Genomic DNA, 25682 nt, shown 5'->3' with positions numbered 1-25682 from the left:
AGAATGAGCATACTCTCCAAGACCCAGAGGACGAAAGGACCCGACATTGGTGTCAGAAGGGCTAGAACTGAGGTCGTCCAGAGATAAGAGGCGAGAGGTCCATTCAAAATCCCCGACCTGGGTGCCACATGAGCAGAATTTGGCATCTGTGGACCATCCTTCTGCCAAGAGCTGAAGGTGGGCCCTGCCCAGCAACCAGATGCAAACCCCAGCCTCAGTCTTTCCCTGCCCTCCATGAGCACCGCCCACCCAGGTGGAGAGCTGGGGAAACAGACCCATTCAAGTCCTGACTCCAGCACCAGGAAAAAAATCCAGAACAAACTGATTTGACTTTTCAACATTTTATTCTTGTATTTGTACAGCTATATTTTACAACGCGGTAATGCAGTTTAGACACAGCCAAACCCTGTCTCCGGAGTAGTTATAACACAAGCATGACGCAGAATGTGATGAGACAAACATTCCCAAAGAGAGCTTAGTTAGTGACAACTCCAAGTCCCTGTGTCTGCCTACACTTCCAAAAGGGATGGCGCAGTCGTCCCCTGTTGAAAACTTCCATGAAAAAAGGCACCGTAGGACACGTACAGGTATATACAAACCGAAAACTAGAACAAAACTACACGTTTTTTTCCTTCCGCAGCTTTTTTTGTTCTTTTTGTTTGTTTGTTTTAATACACACTTTGTAAATTGTAAACCTTCACTTGCAAAAAAATACAAATACACTGAGGCATTTTAGACAAAATATTTTCTTACTTATACAGATGCAATACTTAAAATAGTCTCTTAAGTGCTCTTTCTCAATAAAGATTCTCAGATCCGTGTCTGCCTGCAGATACAAAATCGAGCCTTTAACGCAGTTTTATATTTTTAATATATCTTTTTTAGGTTTATATATATTTATTTTATATATATATATTTATATATTTACAACTCTGCCATATATTCCTTCACCTTTGGTTAAAAAAATTAAAGCCCTCTCTTTGATAACATACCGAAGTCTCTTCTTTTAAAAGAATGCACATTTACATACAAAAGAAACATCTGATCCCACAAAACATATACATTCCTCATTTTGCAGACAAAGTCAAGTCAGAACTTTTGCGTACTTCCCCCGCTTTGATATATAAAATGATTTTGCTTTTTGCTGACATGGTTTGCCGTACACATAGGAGAAGAAGCAATATTATTTCTTAAAGTTTTACGGCAGTCGGGGAAGGGGAACTGCCTTGGCGCCCCGTCCCCCGGCCCTCCCCCCTCCCCGCCCCCGCCAGCTAGGATTTGCACTAGTGGATGAAAGAGGCACTACATCATGGGATGAACATTGTAAAGTGTTACAGTATCCTTTGGGTAGATTCCGAAAAGGGGCTCGAATGGAAAGCATCAACACTCCATGCTTCAGCAGGCTTTGGGGAGCTCCGGGGGCAGATCAGTGGCGGACACGCGGTATTGCACCTTGGTGTTGGTGATGGCGCCGTGCTTCTGGCGCAAGTGAAGACGGAGCTGACTTTTGTGACGGAAATGCAGGTTACACTTCTCACACTGGGGGAGAACCAGAGGCAAACTGTTAAGACATCCTCTCAGGAAACGTGTCATTACTCAAGGACCTTGAGAAGGAGATTCTCCCTTCCAGGGATGGGGCAGTTCTTCCCTTCCCTCCTGTGGGCAGGTGAAAGCCCAAAGGAATGCTGGCTTCTGCTAAGGGACAAGTACACTTTGTGCAAATGTCTCTTCCCTGCTTTCCAAAGTCTTGGTCATGCTCTTCCCCTGCTTGAGATTCATTTCCCTGCTCTAACTTAACAAATTCAAGTCTAAACCAAAAATGCAGTTCAGATGCAAATTCTTCTAATTTTTAAAGTTTTCCTGAATCTCTCTAGGGTGAAAATAACCCTTCTTTCCTTTGACCTCTGTAAGATTTCCAGCCTTGCCATTTAACGCCAAAAAGCCTTGGCATCCCAAAAATTACCATCCTTCTCAGATGCAGAATGCTTTGACAGTGGTGACTACTTCTCACTAAACTTTGTAATCTTCCCAGTACCTGTGAGTATACCTCTCAGGCAATTATGCAATACATCTGAATATATTTGGACAAATGGATTAGAACAGTCTGAATTTTGCAAATGAAAATTCTGGAAATCTCAGATATGCTTTTAAAAGGCAGTTATATTCCTTTAACTTAGTGTATACATCTTAGAGGGCTTCCCAGGTGGCACTAGTGGTAAAGAATCCACCTGCCAATGCAAGAGACTTGGGTTCAATCTCTGGGTCAGGGAGATCCCCTGGAGGTGGGCATGGCAACCCACTCCAGTTTTCTCGTCTGGAAAATCCCAAGGATAGAGAAGCCTAGCAGGCTACAGTCCATAGGGTCACAAGGAGTCAGATACAACTGAAGTGTGTCAGTCAGAGCACATATGCACACACAGACCTCAGATCAGCTAACAAGGCATTAGCAAGCAAAGCTGTTTCTTGTTTTGATTCCAAGAATGGGTGATAATAATTTTAGTGGAAAAATTCTTTAAAAATAAAGTGGATGACTAAATGTAATGTGGTACCCTGATGTAATCCTGAAACAGAAAAATGTTTTAGGCAAAAACTGATGCTGCTGCTAAGTTGTTTCTGTCGTGTCCAGTTCTTTGTGACCCCCGTGGACTATCGTCCACCAGGCTCCTCTGTCTGTGGGATTCTCCAGGCAAGAATACTGGAGTGGGTTGTCAGTCCCTCCTCCAGGGGATCTTCCCGACCCAGGGATTGAACTTGCCTTTCCTGCATTGGCAGGAGGATTCTTTACCACTAGCACCACCTGAGGAACCCAAGTAAAAACCACGAAAGTAAAAATAAAGCATGGATTCCAGTTAATAATAACATACCCAGTACGGATTCATTAGTTGTGGTTAATGTACACTAGTTATAAGACTTAATAACAGGGGAAATTGCGTACATATGGTAATTCTCAGTGCTATCTTTGCAACTTTTCTACAAATCTAAAACTATTCTCTAATAAAACTGTAATAAAATATATTCATATAGAGAATATGTCTTAAAGTAAAAATGGAAATAAACTTAGAAACAAATAAAACAGGTGTGCAGTGAGTATAAAGAGCCCCAGTCTTGGGAGACAAGGGCCCCTCACATGTGTGCCACCCACTGCCATGTGCCCTACGCATGGCATTTCTCTTTGAGCCTTGGCTTTCCTTTCTGCACGGGACTGAGTCAGTATACTCTGAAGGTCACTCAACTCTGATATCCTGTGTATCTAAATGTCCAGCAAATAATTATAACAGCAAATATGTTCTGGACTCTTACTCTGTGGCAAGTACTCTTCTGAACACTTCCGGGAATCCATTAATTTAACATAACTGTGTGTGGTAAGCACTATTCTCAGGCTCAGATGAGGAAATTAAAGTACTGAGAAGATAACTAATTTGCCCAAGAACAAAATCAAGTGAGAAGATAGTCACTCAAGGAGCGATAAACAAGGGAATGAAAATAACCACCTTTTCAGGTTAACATTTTGATATGGGTTCAGTTCAGTTCAGTTCAGTTCAGTCTCTCAGTCGTGTCCGACTCTCCGCGACCCCATGAACCACAGCACGCCAGGCCTCCCTGTCCATCACCAACTCCCGGAGTTCACTTGATATGGGTTAACCCTTCCTTTATTTGTCCTTGTGTCCATCACTGCCTACAGAGATGTCATAAATTCAGCAAAGCCAGCCTCATCTATACCAGTAGTTTCTACACTTGTAGGACATGGGACTCTTTTTCAAATTAAATGGAAACTGGAAAGGGAAAGAGGCTGCTATATCATTCCAGTCCTGCCCTGCAGGGTTTCAGAACGTCAGTGATTGAAACAGCACAGTTGGAAACCTGCTCATCTACCTCATTCTCACCATTTCATAGAGAAAGAAGACTATGGCCCAGTGAGGGGGTCAGGGTTTGCCCATAGCCTTAAAAAGGGTCATTGCCAAAGTCCAAATAAGAATGCAGATATCTCAGCTCCCTGGCCAGTATCTTTCCACTTTACAGCAGAGATCAGCAATCTGTTTCTGTAAAGAGCCAGACAGTAAATATTTCACACTTGGTGGGCCTGACATTCTCTGACATAACTACTCAGCTCTGCATTGTAGCATGAACGCAGCCAGAGACATACGTCAACAAGTGAGCCTGGCTGTGTGCCAACAAAACCTTATTTATGGATGCTGAAATTTAAATTTTATATAATTTGCATGTCATAAAATATTATGAATATTTTTAGCCATGTAAAAGTATAAAAACCATTATTAGCGTGTGGGATTTCAGAAATTAACCCATAAGCTATAGTTAGTCAAGACTCCACTCTAGAACACTGTGATTCCAGTGGCCCGATCATGGCCTCTTGCTTTTGGTCATCTGTAACTGTCTTTTCTCTATTTTTTTCCCCCTTATATCACCACATTTCTCTGGCTCCCCTCCTAGTCTCTGACTGTTCCTTTTCAAACACTTTAGCTCCTCTGAAGTAGACATCTAGCCCAGTTGAGGGACAGCTGGAAGCACTCAGTAAGTGTTTGTAGAAGGAATGAATGACTCTGGTGTCTACGTAACCACAGTCCAGACCTCTTTCTTAAGGCCTGAATTACCTAGCCCAATACCCTCACTTTAAAGATGAGCAAACTAAGACTGATGCTCCAGCTCCGATACTTTGGCCATTTGGTGTGAAGAGCTTACTCACTGAAAAAGACCCTGATGCTGGGAAAGACTGAAAGCAAGAGGAGAAGGGGGCGTCAGAGGATGACATGGTTAGATAGCGTCACTGACTCAATGAACATGGATTTGAGCTAACTCTGGGATACAGTGAAGAACAAGGAAGCCTGGCACGCTTCAGTCTATGGGGTCACAAGAGTTGGACATGACTCAGCAACTGTGCAACAACAACAAACTAAGACTCAGGCCAACCTCAAGCTGGTTGTCTTTGAAAATCAGACTGAAATCTGGTCTTAGGACCATGAGAGTTCAGTGGTCATCCCACTACATGCCTGAGACTGGAGCGAACAGTCCTGTGGCCCCAGCCCTCCATCTCCCCGCCCCTCCCACGCCAGCCAGTGGCCACAAGAGGCTCACGTACATGGTAAGGCTTCTCTCCTGTGTGGATTCGCAGGTGGCTCTTCAGCGTCTGGAGGTGCCGGAATCGGGTGCCACAGATTTCACAGGGGTAGGGCTTCTCGCCAGTGTGGATGAGCACGTGCGCACGGAGGTGGGCCACCTGCACGGAAGAGCGGAGAGCAAACTGAGCGGCCCAGTCGGCATGGGCTGCAGGCCCCTGAAGCCGCTGATCAGCATGCTGGGTGGGGGTCCTTAGCCCACACCCCCTGCTCACCTGGACAAATCTGGCTCCGCACGTTTCGCATTTGTAGGGCTTCTCTCCAGAGTGAATTCGGGTGTGGGTTTTCAGGTTGGCTGGTCGGTTGAACTGGGCCCCGCAAATGTTACAACGATAGGGTTTCTCACCTGTTGCAGAGAGAAGAACAGGAAAGCCATAATTAGAGAAAGTTTCCACAGTCCCTGAGCCCTGGATTGCAAAGCAATTGGCCCTTCCTTGTGCCACTTTGGCTTTCCTTCCCCTGGAAAGGTCAGAGAGAGGTGTCAGGGGCCTGCCACCCCTACCTGCCACCCCTCTCTCACACACACATCAGCACACCGCACCCATGACCAGGGTCAAGAAGCAGGTGGTGATGTGGAGGAGAGACAATGTCAGGCATGGGTCAGGGATGGACTGAGGTCCCAGGAACCAGCTTTGTCATCAGGATGATCTAACTTCAGGATGTGGACATGTTTTTCATCCTTTCTGGGCCTCAGTTTCCCTCTCTGGCACCCGAGGGGTGAGTTGAGATGACCCAGGAAGGCTCTGCTAGCTCTTCCCTTGGGTAAGGCTGATTCAGTCAACCCATTCCTCAGAGAGATAACACTCCGGCTGCTCTAGTTTCTCTCTTTGAGAAAAAACATGCTTTTCCTTTTTGCTTGCGGCAACTACAGCTGGATTCTATTTGCAAGAGAGGTGGGGCCTGAGTTGGAGTAGATGCTCAGACAGAGGAAACCAATAGAAGGGCCAAGTCTTCCTTCATGGAAAGTTTCTGGGATAATGGGCCCATTTAAAATTCCAGGAGAGAGGCAACTTTGGACAACAATCAGGTTATGAGATGCTACCTGGTGAAGGAATGTGAGCTGATAAGGAACAAGCCCTTGGAGAGACCAGAGAGGCTTTAGCGTTTTTCTGGTTTATAAAACCCAACCTGGCTCTGCCTCTCTCAGCCAAGGTTCATCCCCTGTACAGTGAGACGAACACTTCTGACCCCAGTGAAGGTGGAGAAGCAACAAAGAGCATCTCAAAGGAAAGACAAAGGGAACACAGAGTGGCTGGGTCACCAAGCCGAGACGCGCCAGGCCAGGCCTGCACTCAGGCCAGGACAATCCCTGCTCCCTACCTCACCCCACCAGGCCCCAAAGCCCCACGCTGCTTTCCCTAGAATCCTTGCCCCGTCCTGCTCCAGGGAACCCTGGCGAGTTTGGGGATGGGTTACAGAGCCATACCCGTGTGGACGGTCTTGTGGCTGGCGAGGTTGCCCTTGTAGCGGAAGGAGGCCTGGCAGCGGTCACACTTGTAGGGTTTGTCACTGTGGGTCTGCAGCGTGTGCCTCTTGAGGGAAGCCTCCTCAGAGAAGCGGCAGTCACACTCGTTGCAGAAGAAGGCCCCATTCTCTGTTGGAGGGTGAGGGGAACACCAGGGTCAGCAAGAAAGGGAGGTGGGGCTCCACAGCCTCTCTCTTCTGGAGCCACCCCCAGGGCCAAAGTGAGCCCCCTGTGCCCGCCTGCCCATTGTTCTCAGGAGCCCAGAGCAAAGGGCCTGTGAGAATTCCCTCTTTCTTAGTGTTTAGGGTCTCAGTCATGGAACCGATAAAGGAGACAGATTCAAATATTAAGGTAGAAGAGGGAAACTCACACCCAAGGTACCCACGTGGCCTGCACCAGCTTACATTCATGCACAGAAGCCCTCGGGTAAGACAGCCTCTGTCTGTGTCTCTATCTCCAAAATCAGGATAATAAACCCCTGTCCTGCCTACCTCACAGGAGCATGTTGTATAACATCAAGCATCTCAGGAATGTAAGATACAAATCAGAGTCAAAAATACTTTGAGGTCATCGAAGGAGGAATTAACAATGGCTGTGCTCACCCTTGCACCCATCTAGACTTCACGTCTCCCAAGCATTTCTGAGATAGGGAGACAAAAGATGATGGTGAACGTAGAAACAGAAGCCCAGAGGAAAGGAACCGGGGTGTAGAGTGAACAGCCAGGGAGCCAGGACGGGACAGTCCCTCCCTGCCCTCCCAACGACTGGCCCATGGCCCTGTGCCAAGCCTCTCAGTGTAAGGAGCTCATCTTTTTCTTTTGTCTTAACAGTTTGGAAATGACATATCATGGTAACTTACCCCTAAAAGAAGTATTAGTGGGCTACCCTACTGGAGCCAGAGCTGGGGGAAGAGGGGAAAACTGGGGGTGCTAATCACAAACTATCCAAAAACGTCAATTAACAATCTGTTCAGTGAATGAAATTCAGCTAATATTAACTGAGTGCCTACTCCGTGCTAGACTCATTAGGCCCTGTGGAAAACACAAGCATGAAGAAGGCCAGGTGCTTCTGCTTCTATAATGTACAGTCTAGCAGGGTGAACTAACATGCATACAATCAGTTTGGGTCCAGAGAGCCTGAGAAGGCTCTGGAAGCTAGTGGTAGCCAGCCCCATTGCTAGTTTTGCTGGAAGGAAGCTGAGAGAGCTGTGTGGTCCTTCTCTGTTCCCCAAGAATAACTCAGATTCTTCATCCCTTGCTCTGGTCAGTCTCATTCCCTACATAAGGTCTCCAAGAGTGGGAATCTGGGCTGGTGATTTAAATGCCAACGGACTTCCAATGAGGGGCTCCTTCCAATCAGTGAATGGACACACAAACCTCTGAAGCAGAGGCCAGGGCAGGGAAGGGACTCACCACAGCTGGAATCTGAGTACTCAGACTGGGTCTCTCCCAGCTCCTCGGGGAACGTGGGGCCAGCGGCATGCAGGCACATCTCTGCATGCTGTGGGGACTGCGAGCCGCAGGACGTGCACTTGGGGGGGTGCAGGTAGAGCGGCGAGTGGCTCTCGCTGCTGCTTCGGGGGGAGCCAGTCAGGGACCTGTGGGCAGGAGGAAAGGGCCTCAGCAAATGGAGCAGGGCAGAGCCTCCACTTGGCCTCCATTCATCCCTCTTCCCTGTGCTCAGGGCAGCCCAGAGGCCACTTGAGATCAGGAACCACAGAGCTACTTATCCCCAAGCCTCCCTTCAAACAGTGGACTTACCGAGATCACTGATGGGGGGTCACACGGTGCCCAAACCTCTCTCCAGGCTCAGTTCCCTCCCCTCAGTGTTGCAGTCCACAGCCACCCCCTGTCCAAGACAGTAGGAGGATGCCCCATGCCATACCGAGACCAAGACTACAGGAGTTTGGGATTTTTGGAATGCTCATCTACAATGGAGAGGAAGTTCTCTCTCTCACTATGAACATACACTGAAGTTTAAGGACCTTCCTTACTTAGGCTAATTCAGTCAATAGACTTTAGCCCACACCTCCAGTACACTCAGCATTTCAGGCAAGAGAACACAGCCTCTGCATCCACCCAGAAGTGAGTCCAGAACCCTGCTCAGATAAGCCCTGGCCCCAAGTCCCGACTGCCTCTGAAATCACCTGTTGACAATGTTGTTGAGCCGGCTGGCCTGGGGGATGGTGGAGTCCTCCCCACTGGTGCTGAGCTTAGTTGGGGACTGGAGGTCAAGGGTATCGGGCTCCATGGGTGGCTGGCAGGCTGGCGGGGCAGCATAGGCTCGAGGGGAAAGGCGGCCCAGCTCTGCCTGCTCAGGCCCCTCCGGTTTGGCGTTCTGGTTGAGACTGTTGAGCACGATGAACTTGTACTTCTTCCAGTTGCAGGCTTTGGGGTCGGTGGGGCTCTTGGCCGGTGGGGACCCAGAGGTCTGGTGGATGCAGGCGTTCTTGCTGCTACAGGACTCCGTGGGTGAGTTGGGCTGGCAGTCAGACTTCTGGGGACTCTGTGGGCTAACCAGACCCTTCCTGTTCAGGGGTGCACTGGGGGGCTCGAAATGCAGGGCAATCTCATCTTCTGAGGAGGGCCGCTCTTCCTCCTTGCCGGCCTTGTCACAGGGGAAGTATGGGGCGCTCCGGGCTGAGGGCGCAGCAGGCTTGGGGCCCTCGGCCACACTGTAGTGCATGTCACTCCGCGCCTCCTCAGGAGTGGCCTCCTTGGGTGAGTAGATGGTGCTGTGGCACATGCCGGGGGAGATCTCCATGGCCGGCCGACTGTACTCACTGGGCACTGGCCTGGCACTGTCACAGGGGAGGGCCCGATCCTTGGGGAAGGGATTGGCTATAGGCATCCGGGCATCCCGGAGCTCCTCATCAGAGAAAAGGAAGCTGCTGACCGGAAGGTGGCCATACACAGGGTATGAGGCTGGCGGTGTGGAAAGGCCATTGTACAAGCTGGGGGCAAAGGCTCTGCTCTCACACCCAGGTGCGTTCCTCAGTGGGAGGCTGTTCTCTACCACCTCCCGGCCCCGATAGGCCATGATGTCCTGGGGCATCAGCATGCGGCTGTTGAGGAAGTCTTCCCGGGGAGGCTTGATGGCAGGAACCATCTCTGCTTCACTGCAGGAGGGAAACAGAGAGAAGACCCCGGCCTCCTAATCAGAACCTTCCAAGTGACACTGGCCTATGAAACCCACACAGGCGCAGGGGTCAGCTAGACATAGGCGACATGGCCCTGGACTAGGGAAACACGTGTAGTTACAAGGCAGTTCTGCTAAAAGTCTAGCAATCTAGCCCAGAGAAGCTGAGTTAGCCACACAATCAGGGCCTGTTCAGGCGTGATTTTGTGTAAGTCCCATATGTACAAATACGTGAGAATCTCTAATTATTCCGCTATTATAAAACGGAAAGCTTTTGGAGCCCTTATATCATTTCATCCCTACAGAATCCTGAAAGGAAGGTTGAGAAGGCATTATTGTTTCCGTTTTATACATGTGAAACCTGAGCTTCAGGGAGGGAAGTATTTATTTGATGCTGGTGTCACATGTTTGGAGGGTCATTGTCAAACTGGTGCTTGTGAAAAAGGAATTCACCCTGTACGATGCCTGGAGTCATAGGGGAGTTTCCTTTTGGAGAAGAGCCAGCACGTGCCAGGGTGGGAAGCCCTGGCTCTGCAGCAACAGGACATGGTTTGTAGTCCCCGTGGTGACACTCAGCAGCTCTGTGACCTGCAGCTAGTTGCTGAACGCTCCCAGCATGAGGCTGGACCCAGGGAAAGCACTTATAAATGATCTTGCCACCATTATCACCCACAGGAGACAAAGAGCTCAAGCTGCCTATACTTGAAGGGACATTACGTGGGCGGATAGTGGACCAGCTCCATCTGATCGCAGTTAACAGAGCTAGAACCAAGGAATGAAGGTGAAAGGAGCCATATTTCAACTTTCAGACTGTCCAAGGTAGAGCTCTGTGGTTCTGGGAACAATGAGTTCCTTGCTCCTGAAGATGTTCAAACAGAGGCTGGAAACCTTTCTGTTGGAGAAGGGCTGCGATCACCCTAGAGAAGCTGAATCAAATGATTCTACAGAAGTCAAGGCCTCAGTGTCTGTTCTGCTGAGCAAAGCTCTTCACGTTTTTGGCTCTCAGGTTTCTCATCTTTCAATGATGGTCCTATCTCACCAGATCCCAAGTAGGGGGTTAAACCCAGTGAACCCAATGTAATTCAATAAATGTTCTCTCGTTTAGGACCAGAGTGACACAAGAGGTGAGTACAGCAGCCCACAGTCTGGTGGGGGAACTAAATATGTAAATAGTTAAAATGGAAGCCTAAAGGAGAACTAAAACATGCATGCAAATAGTGAAATAGAAGCAAAGTCTAACGGGAATACAAAGGGCTTTGGGACACAACAGAAGAACTGCGAAAGAGCAAAGTGATAACTGCACAATGAAGAAGTTGGCATCCGGACGTGGTCAACAGGATGCGGGGGAGGAGAGGGTCAGTCAAGTGAATGGAAGGAAGCAAGAAGTGGGGATGCACGTGGCATACCTGAGTAGCAGGAGTGTGCAAAAGCAATGGAAAGTCGGCTTTGGCGTATCACAGAGGATTATTTTTTCTATGTGCATGCATTATCAAAGGTTACTGATCTTTTGTGATCCCTTCCATCTCTAAGGCCTCCATCTGGGTGGCAGCTCACCTGGCCTTGATGAACTTCCGGCAAGTGTCCACAACATGCTCCATCTGAAGGTACATAGCTGTGGCCATCACGGCCATGATGTTGCCCTCCCGCAGATTGAGCCGAGATGTGTACATGAAGTCCAGGAGGATGCAGAACCCCTCCGGGTTGATCTCAGGATCCAGATTGATCACACTGAGGTTGCATTTCAACTGGTCTGTGAAAATGCTGTAGAACAGGCCACTGTAAAACAAAGGAATGTCTCACTATAGCAGACATCAGTTACAGAAACTGTCATCAATTATGGTTAGCAGGGGTGCTAAGCCCCTTTTCCCTGGACCAAGCTCTGGACCTTCCATGCTAATTAACAATGGCTGCCATTTATGGAGAGTTTACTCAATATCAGAGAGTCATTAAGCACTTTACATCTACTCTCCTGTGTTTCTCACAACCTTATAAGATAGATTCTATCCTTCTCTCTCTTTACAAATGGGGCAACTAAGATCAAAGAGGTCAAGTAATTTTCTCAAAGTCACAGAACCTGTATTCCTTTTGGTCTTCACTGCACAGATTACCAGAGTTAAATTTAGCACTCATTTGCAGTAACTATTTTTAGTTTACATCTTTGGGATAAGCATTTCCTTTCTTGCTCCACCACATTATTCTTATTCTAAAAATCTTATTGTATTTTTTAGAAGCAAATTGGGTATTGATGACAAACAAATAAAATGATACCTATATCTATAGTTTACTGATTTTCTAAAAATCCATAGATTATTTTCTAAAAGTCCATCACAAGGTCAATACTCCCAGGAGAGCCAAGTCAGAGTCAAGCTATACCTCCTGGTACCGTGATGTCAGGTTCAGGAAAGAGCATGCAGGGAGAGGCCAGAATTCTGGACTGTCATCTAGATTCTGCTCTTCCTGAGCGTGTTGCCAGAAATGAGCTAGACTTACTAGACTTTAGTAAGTAGCTATGAAACCTTGGGTAAGGGACTTCACTTCTCTGTACCTTGGTTTCCTCATCTGCAAAGCAGGAATAACAATGTCTCCCTTACACAGTTGTGGCAAGAATGAAAATGTAAAGGGGACAAATTGATGCCTGAACACAGTAAGCATTTGGTTAGTGTCACCTATTATTTTAACTCTCTATAAACCTTTCCACTTTTTTTTTTTAAAGGTGCTTGTTGTAGATGTTCTATATGTCCTATACTTGCAATTAAGATTCCTTACTCTACATCAGCTCACCTATAAACGTCTTCATCTTATCATCTATAAAATAGAGTTAATCATGACATCCATAATACAGGCCACTTTGAAAATCCAGGGAGGTGATAGAATGTAAAACTGCTCTGAACATTTGAAATACTTGACAAATATGAAGAATTAGCCAGCTCACTTTCACCAACTTACATATTCTCTGAAACACCCATGGAAATATAATCATAGCATAAATAAATACAATCACAGAAAAAAACAGCAAAAGATCTCAAATTAACTTGCTAGAAATATTTAAAAACTCGCTTTCACATTTCACGTTTTTTCCATTGGTTCACTAAAGTCATTCCGTTTGCCCCAAACACATCTCTTCTGGAGACAGCATTTGATTTCTTCTCCCTCTATTCCCACAGAATGGAAACGCTTTCTTTTCGAAAAGTGTATTCATTCATTTGCTGCCTGGGAACCCACTCTGCCAGGCCACGTGCTGGGGACCTAAGGACAAATGAGATGTGGTCCCAAACACTGCAAGAGGCCCCCCACCCGCCACCCTGGCAGCCAGCACCTTCGTTCCCCTTATATCCATCATCTGCCTTCCAGACCCCTTACCTGCAGGCCATGAGGACCGTCTTATGGGCTCTAAACTGCTCCCGGCTCACCACTATGACAACATCAGTCAAGATGTCGCGGCTCCGGAGGCGATTAAGGTTGAGAAGAACGTCACTGGCATGGCGGGTGAACTGGATACAGCTGTCAGCCGGCGAGGCCATTTTTCTTCACCTGAAAGAAAAGGTCAAAATCCTGTTAGTCCTCCATAACCTGTTTCCTTCTCACCAGGAGTGTGAGTGCAGGTGGTTCCTGCTCCCTTGTGTTTGCTTTTGAACAATTCATGGCCCACCTCTGGGCATTTCTCTTCATGTCTGTACTAGGAGATAATCATCTTTACCTGACTTGTTAATAGAAAACCCTATAGGGGAAAGAGGAAGGGAATGAGTCTTTGTTGAACGTTTTTTCCACATACCAAACACGCCGCCAGCACTGAGAGGCAGTGAGCGAGTGACAGGGGAGAGAAAGCATGCTTTGAAGGTTAGCACATGGGCCATACCTTTCGCAGGCTGTGTAACTTGGAACCGGTTGTTTTACGATGTCTGGGCTTCAGTTTCCCCAAATGGGGAGTACTAATTCCTCTGTGGTGGTAAAACTTAGAGATATGTGCCTGGTCCACACTAGATTCCGGAGAAGGCAATGGCAAGCCACTCCAGTACTCTTGCCTAGAAAATCCCATGGATGGAGGAGCCTGGTAGGCTGCAGTCCGTGGGGTCGCTAAGGGTTGGACACAACTGAGCGACTTCACTTTTCACTTTCACACATTGGAGAAGGAAATGGCAACCCACTCCAGTGTTCTTGCCTGGAGAATCCCAGGGACGGGGGAGCCTGGTGGGCTTCCGTCTATGGGGTCACACAGAGTCGGACACGACTGAAGTGACTTAGCAGCAGCAGCACACTAGATTCTCAAAAATCATAGCTATTCTCATCAGTATCTCATTTCATCATCCTAGCCACCATCTGTCTCTCCTCTGCTAAGCTTCAGAATTGTCAGGATGCAACTGTCAGAACTGCTGGTGCATAGTAGGCAGCAAAATTAATGTGAACCAAGCAACAAGTAAGGGAAGCCCTGGTCACATGACAGGGTTAAGATAGTCAAATGCAGGGGCAAAGGAGGGGGTGGGGTGTGATGGAGAGGCAATCAGCTGTCCTTTATCTCATCTAAAGAAAAGTGGCACCGTTCACAGAGACACATGCACTGGCAAATTCAAAAGAAACAGTTTGTCCACAAAACTGTAAAGTGTATAATTCAATTTACTTACCCAGTGCCTTGATTCACAGTCTAAAATTTTGCTTAAAACCTGCAGGGAAGAGAAAAACCAAGCAGAAATTGATTTAATGAATATAAGATTGTCCACTATAGTCTTATTTTAGGACACACATATTTAGTTTTACTCTGATAGCTGCAGCCTGCCAGCTGGTGCGGTTTTACAAGTGAGCAAACACTTTATCCAGCTCGGCTCTTACGGAAACAACAGGCACCCGAAGCTATGCGATAGTAATGTTTTTACCTTGAGTACTCAGAATACACTTTCATACGTTAATTACATACACATATACATATTTACTTCCTTTTTCAAAGTAAAAAACGTATGTCATCCAAAGGTAATTGAGTTTATGGGAAAGAAAAAAATAAGAAAAGTGATTCTTTCAATATTAATGAAATGATCCTTCAGGGGCCTAAAAACTCTGGATGCTTTTCAAAACCTGCTAAAATACTATCTTTCAAACTTAGAATGATTCCACAAGACCAACAAGGTCAATATCTTTATCCTTAGTTCACAGGGGACAAAATTGAGTTCAAGTGGCTTGCCCAGGACAAACAGTCAGGCAGTATTTCCTGACGGTCTGAAGCACTTAAGACTAAAAAAGGAATCTGCTGAATCCAACCTGAGATGGTTTATCTACTCTTTGATTCATGGGGTCGCAAAGAGTCGGACACGACTGAGTGACTGAACTGAACTGAACTGAATCCCATCTCTCCTGGGTCTAAGATCAGATAAGTGCCACAGACTTCCAAGTTTGTGCTTCCCCCTGCTGGTGAGAGATTTAACTGTGTGATTTAGCTGAGAATTGGCCAGGGAGCACTCAAGAAATAAGGACCCTCTCCAAATTGGTTTCTCTAAAACAAAATCATTTAAAGTCTAGGTTAAAGACTCATTTATGATCACATGTGGGCTGCAGAAACAAAACAATATCTTAACCCTCCCCCAACTCGTCTTTTTTTAAAATGTAGCTTTTCAGACCTATTTTCTGGGTAAAGGGACCCGAGGCCAAGGAGGTCATATTGGGCCACATAAATGGTGAGTGACCCAGCCCTAGGTCTTCTGGCTCAAATTCTTGTCCCCTTTCCAAATCAGGCTACGTGCTGTAGAACATGCAAGACAGCACCCTGATGTGGGTGAATCTCATTTTTAAGTTCCTTCCCCCACACAGACACTTTGCCCCCATTCCAGGCTGCTGAGTCTTACCAAATGAGCACTCTAAAATGAGAGGTTTCCTTGAGACTGTAACCAAACACTGACATTTCTCTGTGGTCCCAAGTGCCAGTCACTCAATCTCGGCTTCAAGGTTAATGTGTGCATGTGAGTGAGTGGAGGCAGGAAAGGAATGGGGGAAGGGAGAGGATAGAAAAAGACAAAAGAACCTACTTCCTCCTCTCCCCATCCAAACTTGGACTGGCAAAGAGAAATACATGGAATGGGTCCTAACCAAAGTTCAATGATTGTCTCCTTGGAAAAGGAATGCTGCAGACACAGGTGAGGTTTATTTATAAACCTTCTCCTCTTCCCTATGGAAGGGATCCCTCAACAACTCTGGAATACTTAAGGCTGTCCTTTAAGCAGCTTCAACCACCGTCTCGCTTGTGGATTTCCAGTCACACAGACTCTAGGAACCACAGGAAGTGCAGATTTGCCATTTCACCTTGACAAGTGGCAATGACTCACCCTTGATGCGGAATGAAACAAACTAAACAATCCCCCTGGGTCCACTGTCAGTCAGGCTGTTGGCTGGGCACTTTCCACTGTAAACCTCTCAGCCTGGCTTGACCAAATAATGCACATACACTAAAGCCCCGTCTTTATTAAGTCCACTCCTTTCCAAGCTAGCTTTATCTTCAGTTCAGTTCAGTCGCTCAGTCGTGTCCGACTCTTTGCGACCCCATGAATCACAGCACACCAGGCCTCCCTGTCCATCACCAACTCCTGGAGTTCACTCAGACTCATGTCCATCGAGTCAGTGATGCCATCCAGCCATCTCATTCTCTGTCGTCCCCTTCTTCTGCCCCCAATCCCTCCCAGCATCAGAGACTTTTCCAGTGAGTCAACTCTTCACATGAGGCTTTATCTTAGGAACCCCCAAAACCAGTGAGTATGTTGGTCATGGTGGGTGTGGGCAATGATGCCACCCTCTAGATGCTGCAGGTGTGGGAGCACCACTAGCATTTGGTTTGCTTTTCACAGACCACTCAGCTGTTTCTCATCCATTTTTGTGTCTGATCCTTATAACAGCCACCATTTACTGGGAGGAGAGTGAGGCTCCATGAGATAAAGTCTTACCCAGGATCTCAGAACTAATTCCAAGCAAAGCCTGGAAGAAACCCTGCCTATTAGCTTCAGCCATCCCACCAATGTCAGCACAAGACTCCTTCCACAGAAGCAATCAAGAGAGCAGAGGTATCAAGAAAAAACTGATATCTGCAAGAGCCCAGACCTTTCCCGACGCCATCCCAGCCCCAGCCGCAGTAACTACCAAGTGAAAGTTAGACTGGTCTTTTCCACCCCCATACACTTTCTCTCCTTTGGCACTTTCCCTGTGTAAACGAGGCACCTTGAGAAGGCAGATCCTTTAAAGGATTTGATGAAAAACGAGGGAATTCCCCTTTAAAAAAAGGGGGGCAAAGGTAAAGAAGACAACAGAAAGGCAGAGAGAGAGAAGGGATGTGAAGGGCGAAGCCAGCCTACATGGAAAGATCCCATCCTTTTCCTCCCACCTCCAGAGGTGGCCCTCTTCTCTTGCTCACACACAAGGGCACAAACTCGAGCCCTGCGGCCGGGCAAGCCGGCGCAGACCCGCAGATTGGCCCACCCCCATCACACCGTACCTGTCTGCTAGGGACCGCCCACCCCCGGGCGTGTTGCCTGCACCGCGGCGCGTCCACCTCCCCGCAGGCGCGGCGGAGCCCCGGCGATAGCCGTGAATTTGGTTACATTCAAGTAAAACTTTTCGTGCACCTCCGTAGCTAACATTATGTGTGCCTTTTTTTTTTTTTTTTCCTGTTACGCCGTCAAGGCAGGGGGCAGTGAGGGGAATGGCACAGCCCTCTCATTCCCGGAACACAGTCGATCTCAACTCAGCGTATTTCACAGAACACTCTCTGCCTATCGCCGGCTCCAACGAGAAGTAACTTTCCAGGAAGCTGCCGGCCCCGACGGCAGCCAGGATCGCTGCCTGCGCCGCTCGGGCCGCCGGGGATTCACCCGGCGAGGGGGGGCCGCCCGGGGAGGCTCGCGGGGAATACGGCGCACTTTCCCCTAAATCCCTCGTCCGCGCCAGGTCCAGGAGTCCATCAGAGTTCACCCAGTCCAACCCTTCCCCCACAACAATTTTATAAACGGGGAAAGTCGGGCAAGTTAGGAGCACAGCCGGGTCTAAAAGCCAGGATTTCGCGTTCTGTCCCAGGCTTGACTTCAAGTTGCCCCATTACGGCGTTTGTTTGCCTGGTGCGTCTTTTCCTCTCTTTCTCTTTGCTTGCCCCTCCGCCCCTGTTCCCTCGTTTGAAAGGGAGTGGCCGGTCGAGGCCCCCAAGCCAAAAAGATGGAGTCCCTAGAGCTGAGGGTCTCCATCCAGCGCGCCCCAGCCGAGCTGAAGGAAAACTAAACCGAAAGCCCCTTCCGCCTACGTTGGCAAGAAGGAGAACGCAGCTCGGCTCGATTTCCGCCCAGAATAGAAGCTGCCAGGCCGAACCTGGCTAGATTTCGAAATTTCCGAATCCGATTTCTCTGAAACCATAGATTAAAAAGGTCGGGATTGGCACAAGCCTGGGCTCAAACTCTAGCGCGTTCATGGGAGCGCTCCAAGGTTGCCTTGCCCTCCCCGGGCCGTCCTCGGAGTTAGAACCCCCCGGCGCCATCTCCTAATCGGTCTCAGCATCGGACTCCGAGAGGCACCTGCGGGACCGGGTGGTAGGCAGAAGGGGACGCGAAAGATGCAGCCTCTTAGGCCGCAGCCCAGTCCTAAAACTGGCGGGTAGCGCCACACTGCGCCGCGCGGCAGCTCAGCAGCGGGGGCGGGGTCAGTAAAGACCTGGCCTCTTTGGCCTCGTAAAATCCCACTTTCTCGTCCCTTCTCCGGGTAGAATACAGGTGAAAGCGAAGGCTGCAATTTAATACGGGATGGGGTGAGAATCTAGGAAGGGAAGCTAAAATTAAGTAAATGCATTTATTGGAAATTAGGAGTCCCCGTGGTTCCGGGAGCTCAAACCTAATCCTGTTTTACCGCTGCCTGACACTAGAGAGAGCCCTCCATCAAGGCTTAAAACCGACTCCTCCCTGTCGGCCCGCCCCTCCTTCCCATTGACCTAGTTTAGATTGAGTCTCCGGATTTGGAGAAAGCCTTTCCCCCTTCCCCCTTCTCTATCCCAGTCGGGTTTTGGATTATTGGTAATCTAATAACGCCAATAATTCGTTGAGAAACCCAGAGGAGAATCTGGAAGTGCAAAGCACTCTTTAGAGGCAGGGACGAGGCATTTTAATAAGGCCGGAGCCGCCGCGGTGGAACCCGCATCAGGGCTCTGGCCGCAGCGCTCCCTTTCTCCGCAGCGTCTCGGCTAAGGAGCCGCCCGGGTCTAGTCTCGGGGGTCTGGCGGTTGGGGCGGGGGTGAGGGTAGGGTCAAACCGCTGAGTTGCTTTTGTTCTGGTGGAGAAACACCCCCTCGCGCTTTTGTCTGGCGGGGCGGGAGGGTTCAGACACCGTAGATAAAAGTGAATTTGATAACGCGGTGGCCTCTGCAGTTGCTTTGGGTGACCGAGGTGTTTAGGGACATGATGTCCTGACTTTCATTTCTATCACACTTCCTGCCAGCAGCGCTCTTGCAAGCCTGCAAGCTTCTAGGAAATGCAATAAAATAGAGGGATGTGTTTTATCATCAAGATCTGAAGAGGAGCTGCAGAAGGGACACTCCCCGGGCGCCCAGCTCGCGACTGCCTTCCAGAAAGGGCCGGCAGTCAATGCCAACAGACCACGAGCAAAGATATTTTGGCCATCCTGGCTGGAGCGGGCTCGGCCTTTGCAAAAAGGCTGGCGGGGGAGGGCAGAAGCATGATCTCCCCAAGCAAACAATGCCTTTAAAAATCCGATCTGGACAGAAGTCAGCCAAGGTCTTTATTCACGTTAATGAAGATGGAAGGCACTAACTGTCCTTGGGAAATGATGAGTCAAACTTGACCGCTCTTCAAACACGTCCCCAGATTCCTTTCCAACCCGAACAGAGGCGCGTTTCTCCAACGCGGCCTGCAACAGCTCCCGCAGTGGGAGAGGCAGAACTTGATTCCTGTTGACCAGGGCGGTGGAATCAACTGCTTTTCCCGCGGGTGTGCGCGCCAGTGGTCGCTAGGGGCCGCCAGCACACGGACGCGCATTTGCCATCTTAAGTTTTGAACTCCAAGCGAGAAAACTTTACTGAGCTGTTGTGGATTACACCCTGCATGTCCATAGAACCCACGCACACAACTGATTTCTCGCCAATCCACTAAGCAAAGTTTGTAAGTGGGGTGGGGTGGTCAGAGCTATTTCAGGATCCAAATGTGAGCCTCCGACACAGTGAGGTGCAATCTCTGCAAGTTTAGGGACGGGGCTTTAATCACGCCCTAACACACGCACGGAGAAGGCAATGGCAAGCCACTCCAGTACTCTTGCCTAGAAAATCCCATGGATGGAGGAGCCTGGTAGCCTGCAGTCCATGGGGTCGCTAAGGGTCGGACATGACTGAGCGACTTCGCTTTCACTTTTCACTTTCCACTTTCACACATTGGAGAAGGAAATGGCAACCCACTCCAGTGTTCTTGCCTGGAGAATCCCAGGGACAGGGGAGCCTGGTGGGCTTCCGTCTGTGGGGTCACACAGAGTCGGACACGACTGAAGTGACTTAGCAGCAGCAGCAGCAACACACGCACAACCCCCTCCCCCAGGATCTGAGGCTCCCACCCCCCAGCACTTCAGTGGGCTTTTCAAAGTCTGTTACTGAATATCTTGGTCCATACTTTGTAAACAAGTTCCTAGGAGAAATCTGGGGAAGGAACCCTTTCCCATTATGGTTACCTAAGAGGTTAAGATGGCTTCCATGGTAGCTCAGCTGGTAAAGAAGCCGCCTGCAATATGGGAGACCTGGGTTCGATCCCTGGGTCGGGAAAATCCCCTGGAGAAGGTAATGGCTACCCACTCCAGTATTCTGGCCTGGAGAATTCCATGGACTGTATAGTCCATGTGGTCACAAAGAGTCAGACACGACTGAGTGACTTTCATTTTTTTCATTTCAAGAGGTTAAAATTATGGCTCCCTCTGACTTCTGCTCCTCTACCTCGAAGGGGCGGAGACAAACTCGCCTTTGACTTTAAGTCACTGACCTGGAATTCAGAAGCTTAAAATCTGGTTCCGGTTAGGTCACTAACTCACCATTAACCCTCACATCAAACCTGTTTCCTCACTGTAAAGAACTGTATGCCCTAGAGCCTTTGTGGTATCCCTCCACTGTAGACTTTGCCCCGGGAAAGGCCACACAGACTGGGAGGCAGTGTTTTCAAAAGGGGGTGCTTTTTGGTTCTCTAAGCAGATGCAGATACTGCCCGTCGCTGAGCGACAGTGGATGGGGTAAGCATCCGCAGGCCTTCTAATTTTCATCCGCCTTACCAAAACTTTGGAGGTCGGGTGTCATCCTCATTGGTGGGTGCCCTCCATCAATCCTAGCACCTGGTTGAGATACTTGGGGACCCGAAGGTGACGCGGTCTGTCTAATGCCCAAAGCGGGAAACTCCGCCAAGACCTACCACTAGGTGGCAGACTCAGTCCGTCCGAAAACCGCCGCGCGACCACAGCCTTCCACCCCCGACTGCCCCCCACCTTTCTGCTGTGGTGGTGTATTAGGGGGAGGGGATTGCCTCCATAGGGCAAAGCAGGAAAACGTTTTAATTTACAGAAGGTAATTCGTTTTTCCCCATGCTCACACCTCTAGCAACCACAACGCAATATCTGAAGCTGCGTGCATGTATTATACGTAGATTTTTCCAGCCCTAAATGTATTGGGAACAGAAAGATAGAATGCACTTGTCTTCAAAAAGCAGGATGGCACTCGGCAGTATTGGCAAAGGTTCCTGCCAAACCCTATCGACCACCAAGAAAGTCGGGAACAAACTGATTCCCACGGAGAAAAGGAACCCTGGAGGCCAAGGGCAGAAGAAGGGTCCCACCCAGTCTTATAGCGCTTGGCTAAATCGGGGATGGGGGAGTGGGGAAGAGTTGGTCTCTTGGTGGGGCTGTGGTCTCAGAGTGGGAGGCGGGCAGGGTAGGGTGGAGCCGTTCTGGCTTCCAGTGGGGCCAGGAGAAACCGGCCAGCTTTCCCACAACCCAGCACTCTCACTCCGATCACTGCGGCAGCTTTCCCACTTGTTGCGCAGTGCAGGAAACTGGCACGCGCCACACTACTTCAACTCCCAGAGGTCTCCAAACCGGCTACAGATGCTGCCACTGCCCCTGGCAATCCACAACCCTCCCTCCCCAACCAACCCCCCACAGACACCATCTCCACCGCCAGCAAAAACTACAGGACTTCCAGTCAGTATGTTTTTTTTTTTTACACCAAAACATTCTTTCTTATCTCAAAATCAGACAGGCAGCACAATTCGGGTGCCCAGAGAAGTCAAGTCCAGGCGGGGCGGGGGTACTTCCGCCTGTAAAACTCGCCTGCTTATGGCCAACCAGGCAACCCTCCCCCATCACACACACAAACACACACACACACACTCGAACTACTTTGCCTATTTTGACACCATTCTAGCTCGAAAACCGTTTTTCTCCCTCCTTTTGAGAAATGAACTTTTTTTTTTTTTTAAGCTAGCTTTATCTCTCCTTCCTAAAGGAAAAAAAAAAAATCCTCGTAAGGTCATTTCACAATATTTTTCAAATATTTGACTTTTGCAAATAGATAGTTTCATCCACCGAGGGGTGGCGCTGCCGCACCACCTCCTCTGAATTTCTGAATTTTTCACAACAAAGTGGGTTGTGAGTGTGGCTACCCAGCAAAGGAGAGAGGGAAGGAAGAATTTTGACATCTAGTCATGGCTACCATTTACTCAACCAATAACTGGAACTCTTTAAGGCTCAGCTAACAACAGCTGAAGAGTTTAGAGTCCCATTCCTGTCCCAAACCCAGAATAAAAATGGGACATTTGTTTTTCAAGAAAGCAAGGGGTAGAACCCTTAGAAACTGAGCATAGAGGAAATAACCAGTTGGAGAATTCCCATTTCTATCTGCTTTCTCCTTTAAGTTGCTCGGTTTTTACAGATAGCCTTATCGTCACTATCAATAGACCCTTAAAATCAGTCAATGCTTGGGCCTGCAGTATTGGACAAGTAGAATATTGGAAACTTCTATTTATAAATGGGGAGAGGGAGGGACTATTTCCCATCCACAGGCTTCTATTTTGACCTGAAAACTCAACTACAGTCATTTGAGGAAGGGAATGCCCATCTCCTGGTACTCCCTTTCCATTTCCTCCTCCCCCAGAGACACATTATCTTTTCTCCTTTAAAAAAAAAAAAGCATATATTTTAAAGAGAGAATGTGATTTCACCTCGTTCCTTTGAGCTCATGTTTGCTACCTCCAGGAATAGCGTGTGGACTAGGGCCAGATGAACTTCAACTTGGGCTGCAGATTTACGAGGTTCTGTTCAAGTGCCAAAAGCTCTTGGTAGTAAATAGTGAGCAAAATAGATACCTGTCTCCTGACGGATCTTGCCGGCCCCTCTCTTAATTTTTTCTTAAGTTATTTATCAAAACCACACACACCTTGCAAAGAAAAAGGGAAACTGGCAGTCTCTGTAGAGGAAGCCAGTGGCATCGCTCTGAGCCACAAACTGTATTTCTAAACAGCCCTTTCCCTGGTTCCTTCTCTCCTGCCCCATTTTATTTTTTCTTTTTGACAGTAAAAAAAATGCATCTACTGACACTCACTTTACTTTAAAAGGGGGTGGGGGTAAAACATTACAATATTTCCCTCCTGGAAACTATAAACTGATTGAACAAAAAAATCCGAAAGGATTAAATCAGTTTCCTGGAGGGGATGGTGAAGAGAAGAGGTCAGGGATCCAGTAACAATTCTCGACTTTGAGCGCCCAGTTTGGGGCCATTCCTTCGGCTCAGCTGTCAGGACCCCCACCACCAAGACACACATTTCGAGAAAGGGCACAACATAAACAGGATCTTTTTCAAGCTTTTTTTTTTTTTTTTAATTTGTAGGATTGTGTACTTGTTTTTCCATGGGATAGCTTTTAAAACTCAATTATTGCAACACGAGTTCCATTTTTGGCCAGAGTTCCAATAACACGGCATCATAACGGCAACGCAATCTACAGTTCTCAAGACATTTACCACGGTCACTACATCCGGCAGCGGAGTGGCCCCCTCGCTCCCGCGGCTCCCCAGCGCAGCCGATTTCCGAGGCTCCGACTCCCTACCGGCTCCCGCCCCCGGCCGCCGCCGCCGCCGCCTTCCCCCATTCCTGCTCCCTCGAGGAGAGCTACAGGTTGCAAATCCAACCAACCTCGCAATCCATTTCTGCAAAATCACTCACAAAGATCTCCCGTTCGCGCCCGCGCCCCCTCCTCCCGCGCCAGGTTCCCCAGCCAGGGCCACAAAGTGCCCTTCTCTCCTCCCGGGTCTTGCACGTAGGAACGCGGGCTGGGGCTGTTTGTTTTTTCCCTCGCCCTATGCAAGGACCTCGGGAATCTGAAGCCTGACGCCGCTACTCTCCGACCCGCAGTTTTTGTTTTGTTTTCACAAAGCTTGCACCATGGGAAAAATAAAAATTTAGGAAAGCGGGGAAACAGCCATTGGGAGCTAACACCGAGTCACGCAGCGCCCAAAATACAAACACCGCGACCGCCAGAAATCCCGCCACCTTCCCGCTTGGCTGGGCCGTCCTGCGAAGGTTCCCGGAGTCCCCGCACTCTGAACAGTACCGCAGGTGCAAACGCGCACCCCTTTCCCACCCCCACCCCCAAATCCCCATCCCGCCACAAGCCTCTCTCCCCAGGACCGGGAGAGGGAGCGCGCGGGGGTTCCCGACTCCCTAGACTGCAACCAAGAAAGAATAATTTCCAAACTATTCAACATCCCCGCCCCCAGGCAAGCTAAACCTCCCCCAAAACGCAGGGGAAGAGGACACCAAAACGCTCGGATCTCGTTAGGAAGATCGCGGCTCAGAAAGGAAACAGTAGAACCCATACTTCATCTGGGTTTATGAAGGGGGAAATAAAATAACCACGAGGAGTTCGCTTGCATTTCTCCTCCAAAATCTCGGCTCGGAGGTGGGGAATCTAGAGGACCGAGGCCGGTGGAAGGGAGCCAAGCGGGGAGAGCGAAAGGGCAGCCTCCCTCCTCGCCTCCCGGAGTGACCAAGAAGGACGGGAGAGGGGAAGGAAGGAGAGGCGAGGGAAAGGAGAGGGAGGGAGGGAAGGCGAGGCTGGAGCGAGGGAGCAAGGAAGGCAGTTTGCAAGCGAGAAAAGAGGGGAAAAAAACACAGCCGCACGAATCCAGCGAGATCACAAGCCGTACGCAAGCAGCAGCAGCAGAAAGAGCGAGAGCGCGAGCGCGCGTCCTCTCCGCCGTCTGGGGCCAGACAGCCCCCAGACTTGCCCGAATCACCCCCCAAGCACTGTCTCGTCCTTTCTGCTCCGGCCGCCCCCTAATTCCCCTCCTTCCTCTCCTCCACCTCCTCTTCAAAAACCAAAACAACACAAGGGAGGGTGGCAAAAGCCTCCCCAAACCGGCCAATTCACTCAAAGACAACAAGAATAAAATAATAAAAATATAAAAATCTACATCCTAGAGTGGGAGAGACGTGGGACTAATCTTCGGCATTTATTTTAACACCTGACAGCTACAATAAATAAATATATACATTTACATCAATAGATACACATAGGAAACTTGGAGCCAAAGCATTTGGCAAGAGCAGAAAAAAAGAATTAAAAGGTAAAATAATGATCATGAGCAGCGGCGGCGGCAGCGGCACCAGCGGCAACAGCGGCGGCGGCAGCAGCAGCGGCGGCAGCAACAGCAATAATCACCTGGTGTCCGGCCTTTCCTAGAAACTTCTTGCATCACCACTTCTAAGAACCCCAGTTCTAAGAATCAACAGAGCTCAATTCTCGGAATTTGAGCTGGGGACTTTACCACTGCTACGTAGCAGGGGAGGACTCGGTGTCAGCTCTCCACGACTTTTGCCTCTTCCGGGCCATAAAAAGCCCTTCAAGCCAAAATATTTTCCCACTGTCCGGCAGATTTCGGGGTCCTCACAGGCTGGACGTCTCGG

General features: G+C 48.9%; 1 protein-coding gene across 3 annotated transcripts; it reads right to left on the bottom strand.

The window, feature by feature from the left end:
* Positions 1 to 325: 325 nt before the first annotated feature.
* BCL6 (BCL6 transcription repressor) lies at positions 326 to 25547 on the bottom strand. 3 transcript variants are annotated; one of them, XM_055408310.2, is made up of 10 exons: positions 25438 to 25547; positions 14355 to 14393; positions 13096 to 13266; positions 11290 to 11511; positions 8744 to 9715; positions 8010 to 8194; positions 6559 to 6726; positions 5348 to 5478; positions 5096 to 5233; positions 326 to 1539 (listed from the first exon to the last, which is right to left on the bottom strand). In XM_055408310.2, the coding sequence occupies exons 3-10, from the start codon at positions 13254 to 13256 to the stop codon at positions 1396 to 1398; spliced, it is 2121 nt and encodes a 706-aa protein (XP_055264285.1). In that variant the 5' UTR covers positions 13257 to 13266; positions 14355 to 14393; positions 25438 to 25547; the 3' UTR covers positions 326 to 1395. The 3 variants fall into 3 exon arrangements, with proteins under 3 accessions (XP_055264285.1, XP_055264293.1, XP_055264302.1); XM_055408318.2 differs by lacking the exon at positions 25438 to 25547 and adding an exon at positions 15564 to 24256; XM_055408327.2 differs by lacking the exon at positions 25438 to 25547 and adding an exon at positions 17198 to 24256.
* Between the last annotated feature and the right edge of the window lie 135 nt (positions 25548 to 25682).

This window comes from Moschus berezovskii, chromosome 1, assembly GCF_049115385.1.
Source record: "Moschus berezovskii isolate FMDL1 chromosome 1, NW_MosBer_1.0, whole genome shotgun sequence".
Taxonomy (NCBI): domain Eukaryota; kingdom Metazoa; phylum Chordata; class Mammalia; order Artiodactyla; family Moschidae; genus Moschus; species Moschus berezovskii.
This window is presented reverse-complemented; position numbering and strand designations above follow the sequence as displayed.

Excerpts from the sequence above, each read along its gene's own strand:
- BCL6 (XM_055408310.2), bottom strand. The coding sequence starts at position 13,256 with ATGGCCTCGCCGGCTGACAGCTGTATCCAGTTCACCCGCCATGCCAGT. Across the intron at positions 8,195-8,743 it reads CTCAACAACATTGTCAACAG|GTCCCTGACTGGCTCCCCCC; the intron begins GTGATTTCAGAG and ends TCCTGCCCACAG. Across the intron at positions 5,479-6,558 it reads CCACAAGACCGTCCACACGG|GTGAGAAACCCTATCGTTGT; the intron begins GTATGGCTCTGT and ends TCTCTGCAACAG.